Source organism: Grampus griseus (assembly GCF_964374135.1).
Source record: "Grampus griseus genome assembly, chromosome: 8".
In the NCBI taxonomy this organism is placed as follows: domain Eukaryota; kingdom Metazoa; phylum Chordata; class Mammalia; order Artiodactyla; family Delphinidae; genus Grampus; species Grampus griseus.
The window spans coordinates 12,455,547-12,475,964 of record NC_139002.1 but is presented as its reverse complement, the minus strand read 5'-3'; the positions used below and the strand labels follow the sequence as shown (position 1 = coordinate 12,475,964).

General features: G+C 40.4%; 1 protein-coding gene across 1 annotated transcript in view; it reads left to right on the top strand.

The window, feature by feature from the left end:
- Positions 1-11,182, top strand: part of TBCEL (tubulin folding cofactor E like) — a 79,272-nt gene extending 68,090 nt beyond the window's left edge. Inside the window, exon 8 of the mRNA XM_082661006.1 lies at positions 7,212-11,182. Coding sequence (XP_082517132.1) covers positions 7,212-7,530 — 319 coding nt within the window. The 3' untranslated portion in view covers positions 7,531-11,182. The remainder of the gene's footprint in view (positions 1-7,211) is intronic.
- Positions 11,183-20,418: the final 9,236 nt, after the last annotated feature.

Sequence of the window (20,418 nt, the reverse complement as noted above, 5' to 3'; positions counted from 1 at the left end):
TAGATTAAAATAATTATTTTAACTGCTGTGTGGTATTCCATTATATGACTAGGTATCTTTATCCATTTACTAGGCAATTTTGACAGCACTTGAATTTAAGAAATAGTGAATTGAAACAAAATTCTATGATTCAAGCCTTGATGAAAAACTATATGGAAAATACTAAGTTCAGTTTCAGATTCTTTGCTATGCATGAAAGATGAGAATAAATCATTCTGGAGGTAGGTGAAATACAGAAGCTTGAGGAAGACAAGTGGGAAACATCTATGGCTTAAGCTAAATAAGAGAATGAGCGCTGTGATGGAAGATCACAAAGAGAAAAGGGAAGAGAATCTGGGAGTGAGTTTTGAGTGCTACCCAAGTGTAGATGGTAGGAAGAGAACCTGTAAAGAGAGATTGAAAGGGGACATTTGAAATGTAGAAAGGAGAAGAGAATTTCTAGAACGGTATTCATTATTGCAGCAAATCATTAAGATGAGACCTGAGAAAGAATGATGATCTGAGAACAAGACCTCAGTTCTAATTTCCACCCTTGCATTCACCAGCTAATAGACTTTGGGCTAGCAAACTGGCCCTCTATTACTATATCTGTAAAATATGTAATAGATGATCTCTACGATCCTTTCTGCTTCTGAAATGTGGTGTTTATGTGTTTTAATAAGATATTGGTGACCTTGAGGAAACTGTTTCAGTAAGAGTGTAAAGTCCCAGCTGTAGAATGCGTCGGAGATCTCTTTGATATGCCATGATATGATACCATACCAGAGAGAGAAAGCATACCATACAGGAGGGATTAAATAACAGCAGTCAGATATTTGAAATGTATTTTGAATCCTTCATAATGCCTTGGGAAACAAAGTAAATTTCGTGAATGTTTTTCGTCTAGTTATACTTAATGATTTGTTTCAACCAAGGGAACCATAAGAGATTTTTCATGTTTTATTTGTTGCCTTCCTTAAAGAGAGAGATGTATGTATTAGAGATTTATTTTGGAGTAAAATAGCTTTATTTAGAATAAAGACTCCAGTTGATTCAATATGGGTCTGCATTTGAGAATCAATAGAGTAATAGAATTGTTAGCATAAGACTACTATAGGCCACCTGTGAGCACACGACTGGGATGCCCTTAATCCCATTGTGGTATATGTACCTGCATAAGATGTAAACCCCATCATTTTTCTCTAGGACGCTCCTTGAGGTTGTGAGCTGCTTCTTTTATGGATTTGGAGCCGTGAGGTCCAAATGTGCGAGCTTTCTGCCAGCTCAAAGCCTTTGGTTCTAGGCCTCCTTTAGTCTTCCAGGTTCCTAAAAATTATGTAAAATATTTAATGTTCATATTATTTAGTTAGAATAGTTTTTAAACTAGTTAGAGCTGAAAATGAGTTAACCTTTAGTCTCTGTCCATCTTTGGGTTTTAGGTTTTGTCATAAGTTCACCCTCAGACTAAGATTTACAGTAGGAACATTCAGTCTTTTTCAAGTAGTGTGCCAAGTCTTTATTCTAGCTTCATAGACCTGTGATTGATGGTGATTGATGAAATGCTCCGAGCTATCTTAGGAATCAAGAGTGAAAATGGGCAATAAGAGAAAGGGGCATACCTCTCCCAACCTGACCATCACGCTACTAAAATCTGCTCGTGTGTCTGTCACATCAGGCAGGTGTGCCATGGACAAGGAACGGCTAGTGTGTGAAGGCTTACTTATGTGCACTGGGAGTAGAGCTGCCCTACCCTAGCTCCACTAAGCATGGGTTCATTCCCCGGTCCCCCCTTTGTTAGTGCCACCTTCAGCCCCACCCTACCAGTAGCCTGATTTTTAATTGCTCACGATTAAAAAACACTTAAAGTTGAAAGAAGCTTTTCTCCTCGTGGGTGTTTTTATTTAATAGGAAGAAAAAAAAAAGCACAATGCCAGTTTGCCTGTGGGTAGTGTTCTTCACAAGGTCTCAGCTAGCATTTGGTTCCCATTTATCATTCTCAGTTGCCCATGTGGTCATGCTGGCCTTTATGCTGTGTGTAGTAAATTTTGTTCTTGTTATGATTGATCACTTTCTGTTAGGAGACCGTGGGGAATGCTATTCAGAAGCTCTGAACACAAACACAAACAAATATGTATTACAATTTAACATTTGCTTATTGCAGTACATCCTCGTCAGTAATATCATCCAAGGTAGACTTATAGCATTTTGCCCACTTCAGAAGTGAGACTTATAGATATTAAATATTTTTTAATAATCAGATAGAAGTACTGACTGGTAGAATATAAATTGAGATCATTAATTCTGAAGACTACTTAGTCATCAGAAATCATTTACCACTTAAGACTATAGCTTTGGGAAGAAAAAAGCCCTTTACCTCTTAAGACTATAGCTTTGGGGCTGATGCTAAGAAAAGCTCAGATAATACAGAATATACAGATATAGTTCAGACATAGTTTAGATGAACTTTTGAATACTGAATAAAATATCTAAGGTAGAAATTGGTTTCTAAAATTTACTGGGCATTTTGTAAAATCATGATTTCTTTTATCTACTGATTTGCCCTGCTTAAAGATAATCCAAAGTAAGATACTTAGGAGTAAACATATTATCTTAAAATCATGATCTTTACTTATGTAACTTTTAGGGGGACATATTCAGTGTATATAGTGAGTTATAGTGAGTCACAACTCTAATGCTGTTTCTTCATTTTTACAGCATAAAGAGTGAATATTTGTTATCCTAGTCCATATCCAAACTTTTATCCATATATAAAACCCTGCTGGATTTACCTGAAAATTAATAAGTAAACATTGCTTTTAAGATTAAATAAGTGGAAAGCAGGTACAGGGAGCGGTAATGTCAATGGCCCAAAATAAATTTGGAAACTTACGTAGGAACAAAATCATGAAGGGCCTTTTCTAATCAATTGTATTAGTTTTCTGCTGCTGTAACGAATTGCCATAAACTTAGTGGCTTGAAACAATATATACTTATCATGTTATAGTTTGTATGTGTCAAAAGTGTGGGCCCAGGATGGCTCAGCTGGGTTCTCTGCTGAGGGGAGCCAAAATTTTGCCTACCACAATTATGTTAAAGAGTTAGGGCTTTATTCTGATGGGTCTTGAGTGATTTTAAGTAGAGGAGTGTTGTAGTCAAATTTGTGTTTTATGACAATGTCTTTGGCTGTGATATAGACAAGGGTCAATTGGGGACCACCCTGAAGTCTTGGGAAACCATTTGAAAGAGTATCATTTGAAATTCAGTTATAGATAACAGAAGCCACAAACTAGCTATTTTAAGAAGAAAGGGATTTCATACAGGGAATAAGGTGCTTACAAAATCTTTGGAAGGGCTGCCTCCCTAGGATTATCCCTAGAGCAGTACCGCAGAACTAGCCCACCAAGGGTACTGCTACCTCTGCTAGCATCAGATAAGGGGAGACTCAGGAAGCTGCTGTCCCTGGTGCTGGATCACACCACCTTAGCTGTGATCTGGAGATCAAGCAAGCTGCTGCCAAGGGTGTTGACTCCAGGAACACACTACTTGAACCACAATCTGGTAATTAGGAAGCCTCTACCCAAGCTGTTCCCACTCCATGTCTGCTAAATCCACTATGTCTCTCCCCAGGGCTGTTGAATGAGATTGATGGTAGTTAAATCTTACCTGCAAAGGAGTGTGGTAAATGTAGTTTTCAGCTTTGCAGCACAGAAAGGCATTCTAGGAGGAGGCTGAAACAAATATTGAGGAAAATTACCCAGCTTATGCATCCAAAGAAAGCTGTAGCAATCCAGGTTATTAACGATAGTGGCTTGAATTTACAAGACAGGTGGGCAAGAGAGATGAAGGTAGATTCATGAAATGTTTAGGAATAGAATTAGTATGACACGGCAAGTGATTGAATGGGAGAAGTGGAGAGGAGAGATAGGAAGGAATCGGGATGACTATTCAGTTCCTGGTGCCATTTGCTGAGATAAGGAAGACTAGAAGAGAAGATGGTTGGGGAGTAGCAATGAATTATTTCTGGACATGTTGATTTTGAGAAAACTATAAGACCTTTTAGAGTGTCCTAATTTATAGGTCATTTAATTTGTAGATAGACTTGACCAATTGCAGACTAGTTTCTGCACAGGGACCATATTTTGTGTAAAAATATGTTTGTGCTTGAGATAAATTCAGTTGACTATAGTGTCAAGTATAAATAAGTCTAGGATCATACAGTTATTATTTTAAGTTTTAGTTTTATAGTTAACTAGATTCAGGGCTTAACACTAGTTCTTTAATCCCATTGTTGAGTAGTGTTTTTCTTTTTCAGAAGGACTCATGGGTGCCCTGTTCCCTAAGTTCTTGTTTCAGAATATTTGCTTGTTAAATTTATTTCTGAAAAAACTTGGTGAGGTATAATATTCCTGGGTCATACTTCCTAATTTACTTATTCGGTAGGTAATGTGTTATTTTGCTCCTGTTTCTTTCACCGGTGCTGAAATCTCCCTTTTCATCTCATTCTGCTGTTTATCATTTACCTTTGAGCTCCTGTTTTATTATATTTATGCACTTATTAATTTCTAGACCTTAGAGTATTTGTGGGGCATTTTCTTTTCATTCAATTATGTTTTCTTTCAGATTGAGTTCTGCCTCTGCCTTTTACTTAATGTGTTTCTCTCTTTTATTCCTTTTGCAGTGGTATGTGCTTAGTTGCCATTTTGTGTCTTATATTCTTGCTTATGTATAAAAGTGGATACCTCTATCTACACCATCTCTTTACTGAAACATAGTATAAGTAAACTCCTTGACCCCTTTGCCATTGTTCCTTTTGTCCCTCCTGGGCAGAGCTTGAGAGCCTGGGGTATTACAATTCTGTCTCCTTTTCTGTAGTCTGAAGGGAAAATATCCGTAGAATTGGGTTCAGCTTATTTGACCCCTAGGTTCTGCTGTCTTTTCCAAGATTTTATTAAATTATCATAACCTACTTTCACTGACTTAAAGGCATATGCTAGGAGATTGGGTGAAGGAAAGATACCTTTGGACTTTGAATCATTTCACTTTTTCAGTTTGCAGCCTTGGAAAATTTCAAGGCCTGGTAGTTTTGTTTTTTGTTTGTGTGGACTGTTTTGTTTCGTTTGCCATTGCTAAGATCCTGACATCCTGGCAGTGGGATGTAGAGACTTCTGATCCCTAAGGTGTTTCCTCAGTCTTCCTCCCAGCTGACTCCTTACCCCCCAGCCCAGTTTGCTCTAAATTAGGAAGTATTGGTCAGTACGCTCAGGATTTTGTTTCCTTACCTTCTTTCTGCATAATGGCTTCTGGGGGGTGAGTTAGGACCCTTGCTTAACAGAACCACATGGTACAGAGCTTTTGGTTCCTTTTAAAAGGTTATGGCAATAAGGCAGTTTCCTCTTTTCCTGTATTAGTTGCTGCCGGTAATATTTTACCCTTTTAAAAGAATACCATTTGGGGCTCAAGTCGTGGGAGAAGACAATTCTATAATCTTTTTCATCGTACCATCACCTTTTCCAAGAAGTCCTACCTAAGAAGATTTCAATCATATATTTTCTTAGTGGTGTGTGCGTTTTAATAATGTAAGTCCCAGACAGCAGGAATGTAATGTTAATCCTTTTTACTTGCATATGAACTTAGAACTTACAAAGTGCTTGCTCATCTGTTATTTTATATGATTCTTATGACTGTCTTACAAGGTAGGAAGGGCAGACTTTTTATCCCAGTTTTACTAGTGAGAAATCTGAGATCCAAAAGGATTGAGTGAGTTGGTAAGCCACACAGCTAATTATAAGATGGAGTCAAGACTCTGAAGTCAGGTCTTCTGACTCCAAGGCCAGTGCTACTTTACCATACCTGCTACTCCCTTTCATGGACATGATTACTTCCATCCCTGACCACAGATGTCTTACTACAGCTTCCGTGCTCCTACCAACCTTATTATAACACTGATTTAACCGAATCAAAGCCAGTAGGGTGGGGAACGTGGCGGGGGTAATCTTATGACCATTGTATTCTGATCCCGAATTAACCTCAGTATATCTTGGTTATAATAAAGCTAATATTAGACTTTTTCAGCATTTTCCCCCTCTCTGGATTGTAGGAAACTGCTTAGCTTTCTCAATGAAATCAAACCTAGATCCTCCAAGGCTGGCAGCGGAGGCAAGATTTTCCACATGGGAAACTTGTCCTCCTGGGCCCTAGTCTCACCTCTATAATTCACTTCCCTCTTGGTGTCTTTGGCTGTTTATTCCTGCCTTGATCAAGGAACTTGTGTCCCTCATTTACCACTTCTTTACAAGAGCGTATTCTTGACTCTTCCACAAATTCCTTGTGTTAGAGTCGACTAGACTAGGCTGGAACATTCAACAAAGCATCACTGAAAAAGCTGAGTTAACAGCTAACATACAACTAGATGTTTTTGTTTGTAACTTATGCCTTCCTCAGGGGTTGGAAACTGCTGGTCTACGTCCATCTTCCCATCTGTTACCAAGGAACACGTGCTTAGGTATCTGCCTGCCTTGATGCTGGTGCCCAAGCAAGCAGGCTCCACAGAGTGATTAGACTTCTCTCTATAATCTTTGTAGTGTCTACTTTTTTTCTAGGTTCTCCTCTCCTTTCTAAGCTGATTCTTATATAAAGATTAGCAGCAGGCATGTTGGCCATCTTTAGGAGAGACTCTTCCCAGATACACAAGAACGGGGTTTTACTGTGGCCTCAAAAGGGCAACGATTTCAGGGCTTCCCTGGTGGCGCAATGGTTGAGAATCCGCCTGCCAATGCAGGGGACACGGGTTCGAGCCTTGGTCTGGGAGGATCCCACATGCGGTGGAGCAACTGGGCCTGTGAGCCACAGCTACTGAGCCTGCGCATCTGGAGCCTGTGCTCCACAACAAGAGAGGCCGCGACAGTGAGAGGCCTGTGCACCGCGATGAAGAGTGGCGCCCGCACGCCGCAACTAGAGAAAGCCCTAAACAAAGACCCAACACAGCCAAAACTAAAATTAATTAATTAATTAATTTTTTTAAAAAAAGGGCAACGATTTGAGATCACAGATTCCACAATAGTCACCCAATAGGTAGGTAGGCAGGTAAGTAGATATAATATTAGACTAGGATATTAGAAAGATGTTGAGAATAACAGTGTAGTTTACCTATAGTTCTGAAGAAGTCAGTAGTTCATGCGCTAGTGGCTTAAGTTGTCACTGTTTTGTTTTGTTTTGTTTTTTTATCCTCCTAGGTATCATGAACTAGTCACAAAATATGGGAAGTTGGAGCCTTTGGCAGAAGTGGACCTGAGACCCCAGAGCAGTGCGAAAGTAGAAGTCCACTTTAACGACCAGGTGGAAGAAATGACCATTCGTCTGGACCAAACAGTTGCAGAACTAAAGAAACAATTAAAAACTCTAGTGCAATTACCCACTAGCAACATGCTTCTCTACTATTTTGACCATGAAGCGCCCTTTGGCCCAGAGGAAATGAAGTACAGCTCTCGAGCCTTGCATTCTTTTGGCATTAGGGATGGAGACAAAATTTTTGTGGAATCCAAAACAAAATAACCTCCGCCAGCCTTGTGAGAACACACGCATTAGGACTCGCAGGGCATTTGTTCCCATGAGGTTTCCTTCAGGAGGGAGAAGTTTGCTCTGTTTTGTTTTATTTTGTTTTGTTTTGTTTTGTTTTGTTTAGGTTTCAGGGGGGTTTTGTATATTTCCCCCTAGAATGGGTAGGGGGCTGTTTTTGGTATTTTCTACCACAGATTCCTTCTACTCTGCCACCAGAATTGGCCACATCTCCAGTTTCTGTGCCCTCCCTCGTGAGAGGGGACTAGGCAGCCACCGACTTCTTACTGTGTTCACTGGGATCTGTCTACTGCTTGGTCCTCAGGACCACTTAGGTGTACTTGTGATGATGGCGTGAACAGCATTGTCCCCTCAGAAGAGTATCTTGCACTTAAATCAGGAAACAAGGAATCTTTCCAGGAAGGGGCAACACATCTCTCTCCCAATTCCTCCTTTTCCCCCTCCCTCTCTCTCCTTTCCTTCTTGGGTTCAGTTTTTCATTTTGACTCGTGTCCATACATGTTTACCTTAGTTTTATTCTGTCCATAATGAACTTCTTATTTTTCAACTTGGGTAACGTTTTTCTTCATTTCTCCCTTTTTAAATAATTTCAAGTGTGTCACGCATTTGTCAGCCTGATTCTGATCTCAGGTACAGTTAGAACCTATAGCTCTGTTAGGGTCTGGAAGAAGAGTAGATGGAGTGTTAGAATTCCAGGAAGCACAGGCACAGCAGCCTGATCACTCTGTATGTAACTATCTCAATTTTAATGTTCCTCCCACAGTTATATCAACCATTACTGACATGAGCTACGTCACATTCCAGAGTTCTTCGCTTTTTGCTTTTTGAATGTATTTCTTCGTATCTGTCTGTCTTTTTCATTACTTTAAACTACTGGGAATGGAGGCCTGACTTTATGAAGAATCCAACAGAGCAATGGATATACGTGCCAGGAGAGCTGAGAATTAGCTAGTAAACTCTCTGTAGTGTGTATGAGGGAGTCAAGTGGGGGGAGTATGGGAGAACGAGTACTGTGACTTTCCTGCCTGTCATCATTGGAAGCTTTTGCTCTTGCACTTTGCATTCGAAGTGGGAAATTTTAATCAAAGGGAGCTTTGATTCCTAGTTTTTCCCTGGGATTTTGTGATGTCATAATTGAACAATTCTTTTTGTTTTACATTTCAGTTTAGTTGCCCCTACAGAAGAACAACTCTGACTAATATCTGAGTAAAGTATAAGTGTCAAAACTTCAGATTTGCCTCCAAGTCATATTTTTTGCAGAAGCATATTTAAAGCACTTCCCTTTAAAAGGTAGTCCTTACCTGCTCTGAAATCTTTTTGTCTGTTCTTCTATTCCTTTGTTAATCAGTGTAATCTCTTTCTTTGATATATGTCTTTCTGGATCCACCATGTTTACAGATAGGAGACTTGAGAAGGACTTAGTGCACCTGGGGCAGAAAATGTGCACATGAAGTATTTTTCAAAGAATGTAATTGTTACCCGATTGAGTTTGACCTTTTGACCTTTGTTACATGATTCCGTCCCTCCTACAAATTCTTTAATTTCTTAGGAAATTTTTAGGTGACTCTTGTAAACTCTTCACGGATGCTACTTTTTAAATTGTCCTACGCCATGATAGCAGACGTTTATTCTCTTAATGCACTTCAGGTTCAGTATCTGTAAAGCCTTTGACCCAGGCCTGCTGAGTCAAATCTACATTCACTGTAACATTGAAAGTGGAAACCAAAGGGTTTGAGGAAGATGAATGATGCCTGTTCTCCTTTTGCTTTATCTTTCAAAATCATAAAATCATAAAAATGAGCGATGGAGATCCAGGCTGGGTATAGACAAGAATAATTATTTTGCAATCACATTTTCCTGACAGGTTTTTGGAAGTGGGAAAAAAGTGTGGCAACAGTGTCAGGAAGATTAAAACTGTGGATGCTTTGTGTACGTGTGCGTGAGTGCAGACGAGTTTGAGAGAGAAACAGTGTAACTGAGCTTTTGTCAGCCTGAGAAACAGATGCCCCCTTATTTTTTGAGGTTGTATGACCCCCGACTGTCCCACAGCAGAAAGCAGAGCAAACACTTATGCTTTAATCATCAGTGGAATGATGACAATTAATAAGATATTTTATATATGACAAAGTTTTATGAAATGCTTTTTTACTATTAGAGACCTGTTCCTTCTGCTATTACAGAACACAGTGCTCATCGACTGCAGGCATAATTCTCTGATTACACAGTTGCATGTCAGGGGAACTTCTCATTTAATTCAGTGGCCGTGGGTATTTTTAGGGCATTGTAATTGATTGTTTTAATAATTGCTAAATGATTTTTGATTGAGACAAGATCTAATGCAATTACCGGTCTTTTAGAGTTACAGAACAGAAGTAAATGAGAAAAGATATTTGAGCATGTATACATGTAGACTGATTTGGGTGGCTGAGTAAAGATGCTGCTTTTGAAATAAAATTGGTGCTGTGTAGACACTTGTAACCAAAATTATTTTTATAACAGGTCAAAAAGAAGGAGAGGAGAGACCATGGACTTTTGAGTCTACAAGTTATGCATAATTGATTGTAGCTTATCTGTATTTTAATGTTAACTTCATCCAGATTCAGTGAGAGCATATTATTGACATTCATGAGGCAAAATTCTGTCATAGCCAGTATTACAGATATGTTGCTACAGGCACAGTGTATAGAACATATCTTTTCTAAAATAGAAATTTTTTGTCAGTTCTGAAAAAGGAAAGGAGTAATAAAAGAAAGCCAGGTAAAAACTGAGGCATCATTTTCATGTGGGCATGTAGCTGCTGACACCACAGTGGAAATCAGTTTTTGAATTTGAATTTTTGAAATATCCCAGATTGCTTTAAAGAAAAAAAAAAGTTCAGAGTCATATATCTTTTTTTATTATTGAAAGTTTCTATTGTTTCTGCAACCTATCACCACCATAGCCATAAATACATAAGAAAGCAGCAGATATTATATAACTCTTGTTCCTTTAAGACCTTTTGGTGAAAACAAGCCCAAAACATGAGCTATGTGTAACAGAGCCGAATGTTATGATGCTATGTTTTAAAAGTTTGTTTACTTAAAAAGAAAAGTTCAGTTCTAACCAGATGTTTCAGCTATGATGCTAAATCAGCAGTGTTATGAACAGGGAAGGCTTGTTGCACAAGGAACTATCACCATTTGAGGCGCGCAGGCGATAGTTTCACGAGCGCGTGTGTGAAGGTGGCTTGCTCCGTGGGAGGTGCTAGGCTCCAGGGCAAATAAAACAAGAGTACAGAGTAATAGATTGTTCTAAGCAATGTCATTTCTGTTTATGAATTTGATTTTTCCCCTCATTTCGTGTTAGATTGACATGCAAACTGCTTTCAAGAACACCCAGAAGCTCTCTGTGTTACCAGGTGTGTTGTGAACACTATTTTTCATAGGTGCTTCCTTCAAATATATGTCCATTGTAGTGATGGAGAGGGACTGGACTCTCTCAGGCTCTTTACTTGCCAGTTGTCTCCTGCAGTTCATGGAAATATATATTTTATTTTAGAATATAATTTAAACATGAAGGTCTATTCTTTGCACTTTTATTAATATATATATATAGATATATAGATAATCTTTAAAAAAAATTAAAAATCTAAAAGTCTACTCTCTCTTTGTGTTCTGATTTTTTCCTGGAGTCGTGGTGCATGTTTATTTTTATACAGCAGAAATTCAACATCAGTGCTGTGGTTGAGTCCTCTGGGGAACTGGCCTAAGCTGGTAAAAGAGTTTGACCAGCTTAACAAATTTAGTTGGCATCTTGCCAAAGTTAGAAATTAAAACCGCAAAACAAAGGTTCATAGGAAATATGTTATTGCCTTTTTGTTAGCAAAGTTTTATACTTCTAACATGCTCTTTTAAGGATGAAAACCCACCTTTGAGCTATTCGGCATCCCCGTTTTTGAGTAAGAATCTCATTTTGATGAATTAGAAATTTGCGACACTTTTTCACGTGACGTTTCTTTCCTTTGAAAAATAATTTTCTCTAAAAATTAGGGTTTGGGGCACTTGAACCGTATCTGCTTATCAGTAATTTCTTGGTAATCTGTTATGAATTAACCTTGTACCAAGACCTAAGGTCCAAGAACTATATATACTTTATTACTGTATTTAGAAGACAGACTCTATCAAATTCTTTCTCAGTGCTTCAGAAGTGTGTAAGTATCGCGATCTGTTTAAATGTAAGATTATTTCTACCTCTTATTCAAATTTCAAAAAATTATAGTTTTAAGCTCTGTGCTAAGTTCTGTTTAGTATTTATTATGAGGGTCTCTGAGTTCTTGCAAGGTAGACATATGTCAAGACACCCAATACCCGTTGGACTGAAAAATGCTATAACTTCCACCAGAATGCATGTAAAACAAGGAGGTTAACCCTTGAAGTCACATTTGTCTTTCCAGCTCTTCTCTGGAAAAGAAGTTATCTGTGTTCTCCAACTTAGACTTAGGATTTCAGGATTCAAATTTAGCCAGGTAACTTTTAAAACGCATAGGTCATGATAGATATTAACATGAGTCATTTCATCTACTTTTAAGTTTTTAATGTAACTAAAATTTAGGAATTGAGTTAATACATGAAAGGGATAGCATACCATATTATATCTCCTTAAAATATAATGAATTTCTGAATCCTTTTCCTTCAAAAATTTGAGAATAACACTAAAAATGGGTAGGTTTTTTTTTTTTTGTAACAAACTGATCTATTAAGATGTTCAGATATATATACTTGCCTAGACATATGAGTAGAAAACGTGTGAACATCTTATGCCTTTCTTCAGTGTGGTTTAGGCACCTGAGCAATTTGCTTGCGTTCTGTTTTAAGGCACACATATCAAGAGGGGAGTAACAAACTCATAATCCAAGAGGGAGATGAGACAAAAGCAGATAGGGTTGCTGGTCGTGTGAATCAGTGCCAGGGATCCAGGCTTATAATTTTCATGCTCGTGTTTCTTCTAAACATTAACAATGAGCGTTTATTATCAGCCAGGGCCCAATCTAGATGCTCTACCTATATTAAGCCCTTTTGATGTTCACGACATCCCTATGATTCAGCACTGTTAATTATCCCCATCTTCTTACTTGTGAGGCACAGATAGGTTGAGTAACTTGCCAAAAGTCACACCGTTGATAAAAGACAGCAGAGCTAGGATTCAAACCCAAGCAGTCTGGCTGCAGTTGAGAGCTGTACTATACTACCTGCTGCTAAGGTTCTCCCATAGCCCTCCACAGTCACACCATTAATGTTAGTCTATATGTTTCACTAAAACACTAAAGTGAGATGTTCCTCCATATTCAGTTACTAAATTGATTTGCTCTATAACAAAATCACTGATGCGGCTGATAGCTCTAAATCCAAATTGAAACTTGTCCTCATGCCATTTTCAGAATTGTAACACTGTGATTGGTGTATATCCATTGTCCTCCCTGCTCTCCTGGGAGGAGCCAGATTGGACACTTGTCATGGGTGCTGTTGACAAGAAGAAGTGAACCTGCAATATGATGCTGAACACCGGTCACTTGGTCTTCAACCTGACGACATTCTAGAGCCTTAACGCTTTGTTTTCCGTGAACAACTAAAGGTGAGACAGGTCACTCAGTTTTGACTCAGACTTTTATTAAGGAGGCTTCCGTGTTCAAGTGAACTTGGTGTTTATAGGGGGAGAAAAAGTAGATAATCTAATGGAGCCCATATCACAGGTTTTGTTACGGGAAAGGTTGAGGCTGTCACTGTTATTGTTCCTCTTTAAAATTCAAGACAGAGCCTTGTGAGGAATATAAATATTGCTTACAAAATAGAGGAGGCAGTTTATCTATTATGGTCTGTGAGATCTAGGTCTGCCAAAAAATTACGATGCAATTCAGTTTACTGAGTCTTTCACAGACTCTTCACCCTTGAATGCTTCTTAGTCATTATAGGTAATACAATTAAGGTGTTAAATAAATAAGAATGGGAATAAGAGGAGGCAGACATTAAAAAATACAGTGTTTTCTGAACTACCTGATACATTTGAGGGCAGATGTAAGCCTTATTCCACTATTAGAGAATACAACTAGGACATTATGAATTGCTTTGGTTGTGTTAAAATTTTGTTTGGTTTATAGTTCAGTTTGTTTACAAGAAGACATCTTTTAAGAACCATTTGTATTTCATTTTAAATACAAAACATTCACATGATTCAAAAATCAAACAATATAAACAAAGTATACACTGGAAAATTCTACTCTAACCCCTGTACTCCATCTTTTATTAGCTTTTTGTGTGTCTTTGCCGAGTCAACACAAATAATAGCAAATGAGAATATACTTATTGATCCCTTTTTATACAGCAAAGTTAGCATATTATATACCATCATGCACCTTGCTTTTTTTCACTTAAAATGTATCTTGGAAATCTCTCTATAGCAACATATACGAAATCACCTTACCCTTTGTTTATAATATAAGATATAGTATTCCATTTATAGATGTGGTATATAGTTTATTTGGCCAACACCTCATTGATAGACATGTGAGTCTTCCGTTGTTCTCTCTCCCAATCTCCCTCCCTCTTTTTTTCTCTCTTTTTTACTTTTTTCAATTTGCTGCAGTAAAAAGCATACGTTCTTTTACATGTTTGAAATAAATCTGTGGGATGCATTCCCAGAAGTGGGACTGCTAGATCAAAAGGTCAGAGTGTTTGTAATTTTGATAGATATTGCCAAATTGTTCTTCACTGGAATTACATAAGAGAACATTTTTTTTTCTGATTTTAATACTTGTCACATCCCTGCAAGGTCAAAGACTTTACTGATCTTGGGCTTGATACGTGCAAGATGTTAGTGCAACCAAGATGGCATTCTTCCCAATTAGGCATGCAAATCTAGGCACTTGAATTCGACACATAATAGATTTGCATGAGCCATGCATATCGTCTGTCTTATGAGCTCTCTTCCCTTGGAATCTGCAATTTTTAATCATTGGTGAGTGAGATTTCACCTCTGCAGGAAAAGGTATATGTATTATTTATCCTTAACAATGTATGAGCATTTGTTTCAGCTGAGTGCCCTTGAAAAAGTGATAGACAAATAGTGCTAAAACCCTCTGTTTATTGTCTGCAGTAAGCTTTAATCAGAGCTGCTTCTTGCCGACCAGTGAAATTCTTCTAGAACTACTTGGTGCTACTTGGTGAATAGGGAATATAGACTGTCTCTCCACCCCCCCTGCCCCTTTTCAACCTTATTGCTAATGTGCTAACAAGGATGTTAGAATAAGACCAGTTGTGAGGTTTTTTTGGTTATGTTGGTCTACTTAGAATTAGCTATTTCAAACTCCTTGCCTAGAGATAGGTACTAGAGTTACTTTCAGAAAATATCTGTGAGTTCTTGTTTCAATTTCAGAGCTGAGCATCGTTTATTATTGAGATCTTAGATCTAGAAAGTCTTGCTAGTTAATAAACATTAATGTTACTCAATGTGATTTTCAAAGAGCCAATGCCATTTTTCTCATAATTAAGAGTCCAGTGTCTAGACGGAGTAAGATCAGCACAAAAAGAAAATTACTTAGAGGCAAATAATATTAATTCTTTAAAAAGACATGTCCAGAGCATTTGTGCTACGATTTAAACTCCTAATGCTTGCAGCTTGCCATTAAACGATTATTACCATGATACTAGTAAATATGAAAATTTTAGAAATATGACATCAGGTTTTTAAACATTTTTCTCTTAAGAATGAAAAACAGACTTCAGGAGAACCCATGAAAGTTAACCCGGGTGTCTAAGAATGAAGATTCCAAGGCCATAAGAGAAGCAAACTTCCAGATGTGGTGCTCTTGAGACCCTTGCATCATGAACATCTTTACTGTTCAGGAGAAGTCTTCACGAGCATAATGGCATTTTCTATATCACCTCATCCATTTCAAGGATTCTGCTGTGGCTAACTACCATTTTCAGGGAGAACGTAAGCATAACCTTCGATGTAATCACCTTATCTAGCTAGATCTAGGAGGTTGAACATTATTCAATCAGTGGATAAGTGGTAGAAACAACCGTACTACAAAAATATCTGGAATCTCCATGGCAGATTATACAATGAAGCAAAATGATCAGTTGTAGAGGGCTTGTATATTTATCCAGGACACCAATGTTGCAGATTCAGATGGCTAGGAGGAAGATGCTAAGGTGGAGTTAGGAGTGCAAAAGGTTTATTGGGTAATAACACCTGTGAAAGAAAAGGGGAAGAAGAAAGATGGGGCAGGAGGGGGCATCACACCACGCAGCAGCCCTGACAAAGTCTGCAAGCCCAATAAGATGCTCTAGAGCAAAGATTTCCTATTAGAGGCATCCCACTTAGGTCCTTTTACCAAAGCTTTTCTCAAGTCATTGATGGAGGAACACAGGAACATGACCTCAGCTTCAACACTGATGCAGACGCCAAAGGAGCCAACAGTTGGGAGCTGTCATCTAACCATACTCCCTGTGGCTGGAAAGCATTCTTTTCTTGAAGGTGGATCTGAGTGGTGCACGACTGTATGTACCACACAGTCCACCCTGTGCCATGTGTAGATGCAATTCTCCATCCGTGATCAGAGCCAGCTCCTCCAGGGCTCTTCCAGAGGGGAACCTCAGAAAAGGGAGGTTAGGGGAACGGACTACAGCCCATGACACTGCAGATGGCTTCAGAGCCACAACTGGTACCCACCATCTCCCTCTTCCATTATCCATTCTATCACCTCAGCTGGTCTCAGTGGTTTACCTAGTGGTTTTTCCCAAACCCTGATTCTTGCGGAATCTGAATCCCTGGTAACTATATGCTGCTCAGACTTGGGTTGCTTTGCTTGTCCACCCCAGTCACAACTGGGCCAGGGAGTAGCAAGAGCCACCATCACGGGTCACCTGAGTTCCACATGTCTCATCCCTTGAGCCTGTCACGCAACAGCAGCTGCACCTCCTCCCGCTTCTCAGGGTCGGGGATTCCTAATAGGGTGGTGGCTCGTCTTTCCTGCTAGTCTCTGCAGCAAGGAACCCAGAGTACCCAGGCAGCATCACAGCCATAGCTTGTAGGTCCGTGGGACTCTTTCCGTGTCCCCTGGTGAGAGCACGCCTTCTTGGGAACCAGGATGTCAAACTCTGCACAACCTAGAGATGAGGGGTTGGGAAGCCAAAGTCCCTCAATAATCATTGGGAGTACTTGCAGGTGGGGCTACTCCTGCTTCCACACTTTGGTGCCTGGACCCATGCATTCCTCCTACTGGGGACACTGCTCCAACCAGGGGCTCCTACTGTAATCTTGGGCCCACGCTCACATCCCCTTTTTTGTAAAGTGGCCTCCCTGGTTGGATGCTATTTTGCATGGAATTCTATGCCTGTGGATCAGGCATTCTGCAAGCCTCTCACTAGTGGTGCTGACTAAGGCCCTGTGGGCAGGAAAAGCATACACATATGCAGAGTCCAGGTCTATTCCTGGGAAAAGGAACCATTGGCCCTTCCAGGATGAAAGTGGTCCAGTGTAGTCATTTTGCCACCAAGTGGCCAGTTGGTCTCCCCGAGGAACAGTGACAGACTGAGGGCTTAGCTTTTGTCTCTGTTATTGGCAGGGTGAACGTTCAGAGGTCAGGATAGCTAACTCAGCCTTGCTAAATAGGAGTTCATGCTATTGGGCTCCTGCATAACCTCCATCCTTGCTGCTGTGGCCACTTCATATATGTGCCCATCATACCAACACTGACAAAGGCTGCTTCAGGTCAGCTGCCCAAGTCATTTTGTCTACTTAGTTGTTTAGTCCCTCTTCTGTAGTGGATGCTTTCTTTCGGGTGTTAACATAGGACACAAAGATCTTCACACTTCATGTCCATTCCCATCTGTCTATCCACATGTCTCTACTCCAGGCCTCCTTGCCACTTTTTTATTTCCAGGCCCTTGTCCAGCTGGATATGTGATTCACCACTGCCTATGAATTTGTACATGTTCTAACATCAGACCACTTTGACACAGAGTACTTGGGGGCAAGATATAATGCCTCCAAGTCCACCCACTGGGAAAATATTCCTCTATCATTGTCTTTCAAGGCCACCCTTGCATGAGGCTGTAGTGGAGCCACCATATGCTCTGGGCTTGCAGACACACACCAAGCTTAGGCTTTTTCATCCTCCTTCAGCTTGTCATATGCACCACCCACCTCGCACTTCACATAGGGCCATATGCGTTATCTGGGTTGCGGGGCGGGATAACCGGTATAACTCTGAAAGGTGACATGGATTCTGGGCTACCTAGTTCAGCAGCTTGCTCATTGCCAGTTCAAGATATGCAGCTCTGCCATTTCCATCTTAGGGTAGGTTGCTGCTGGGACCCCCTGACTTTATGTCTTGGGGGGTCCAACAGGGCCCAGCTCATGAGGGGATTTCTTGGCACGTGGTCACTTGTATCTTGGTCAAATGTTCCATCATAGGGTACATTCTCATGCCAGGAGCTGATTTTCAGGAGGTGTGTTATTTTTTGCTGTGGATGTCACGACTTTGCTCCAGAACTCCAGGGACCTGAGTTATGGTTTTCCCACTGGGGTTTGCAATAAACATCACATTTCATCTTTTTCTGCCCCTAACATCTCCGACAACAAAGCACCTACTGAACATATGACCCAAGTGGCAGGGTTGCTTGCATTACAGTCTGGAGCTGCTACAAAGCTCTTTCATGCTCTCAACCCAGGTCAAAGCTGGCTGAATTCTATGTCACCTGGTATGTGGGCTGGAGCAGTTTTTGTAGGTACGGAATATGTGGCCTTTAGAACCCAAAGAAAGCTACAAAGAGGGGAGAATTTCTTTGTAGAGAGGTTGCAAGATACAGCCATTTGCTTTTTGCTTTGGTGGGGAGATCCCAGCATGTCTCTGACCACTGGATTCCTAAAAGTGTTACTGAAGTACTAGCCTTGAATCTCTGAAGAATGTAACTCCCACCTTCGGAGCACTTCTTCCTCATCGTGCCAATCAACGTTGTCAACGTTGTGAATCAAGGTGATGTTCTATAGGAGACATTCCATCCAATCTCAGCAAAACTATAAATGTATATTGCTGTCTGTTCCGTTTGAAGATGAACTATTTTTCTGATCCTCACGCCTGAATCAGATAGGGAAAAAAATGCATTTGCCCGATTAACAGCCACATGCCATGTATCTGAAGCCATCTGTACTAACGCAGTATCTCCAGCAAAGATATGTTAGTACAGCAGATGCAAACTGGAGCTTGCAGTAGCCCACAGTTATTCTTCAGGATCCATCTTGCCCAATTAAATGGAGATATGATAAATCCCACCACCCCTGCTCTCTAAGAGTGACACTAATCTTCACCATCTTCCCCCAACCCCAGGATGCAAGACTCTTTTGTATTTACTACCTTGGCTGGAGTAGAAGGATCAGTTTCCTTCCTTGCTATGACAGCTTCTACCACACAGACCAAGGACCAAATGTGTCAAGTATATTAAACCCAATTATATGTAGGGACTCGGGAACTGACATCCAGGTAGGTCGGCAGCCCCTGTGGGCCTGCTGGGACTTGGCCAGGTCTCCTTTTGTTTCCTTGGCCTCTCTGTTTTCACTCTAACAGGGTCTTTGGGTATCAATGTTAACTCAAACCCCTTGTCCAACAGTCCACAAGATATCTAGGCATTCCCCTCCCCCAGTCTACAGTCAATCAAGTAAATGACCGTAGGTCCTTTGGGGGAAGGACTGAGAGAATCACTACTGTACACACTTGTCATGATGTTGCAGGATTCTTCCCTTTGGTGACCTGGTTACCTTTTTAGTCTATGGATTCCAGATTTGAAAAACTGACTCAGATCCACAAACTGAGCAAAGGATCAAGACCTTTCATTGGGGCAACGGTCTTTGGCCTCTTGCTCAACCATTCTTGCTCTTTTTTATTATATATAGTAAGCAATACCCTTGTTGGCTGCCCATCTACTTTGCCCCTTGGATGCCATGCTCTATTAATCATCTCCATAACTCTCTATGGATCAGGGCCCCTTGGCTACAACTCTGACCTGCTTGGTTATTATGAAGATTCGACCCCCTTGGCTTCAGGCAGTAGAGCGCTGCTACCTGGTCTCTGTTGTTTCAGGTGCCCATCATCCCCACTGCGATTGGACAGTCAAGTTCTTTGACCACCACTCCTGCCATCAGCCCTGACCTACTGAGGGGAGCCCCACCGAGCTTGTTTGTGATGCTTGTGCGTCTCTCACCAGCATATTCCTGCTGCCTTTGGTGGGTGATGTGTCTGTCCTCTGGGCCTTTCCGTGGGACATGATCATCTGTTGGGTCTTCTGGAGTCACATGATATACATGCGTGTCCATGTCTCTGAGAATTTTAATCCCTTCTTCTGCCATCTGCCACAGTAATCTGGACATTTCAACCCCAATGTATATACATTATATATATTTATATATATATACACACACACACACACACATACATATATAAAATCCCAATGCATAAAATTATATACACAAGTCCAGGTTTTTCCCAATTAGACCCTGATTTGGGCATAGTAGAGCTGCTTCAGTTGAGCCCTTGATATAGCCTTTGTCACCTCAACTAGGTTCTCCAGAGCAAAAATTGCCCATTAGGGGAGTCCTGCATCGGGTGGAAAGTGCTGAGGCAATTGTCCCAGCACGTCGCCCAGTCACGGATGGGGTTGCCCTTGGCTCCGACAGTGAGGCTGAGCCTGAAGGAGCTCACAGCTGGGGGCTCGTGGCCGTCCACACTTCTCACTGCATCATTTCAAACTAGCTCAGATCTGACTGTTTCTTTCACAGAAGGTGTAAGAAACTTAAGAAAACAAAACAAAAACAATCAGCATATAAGGC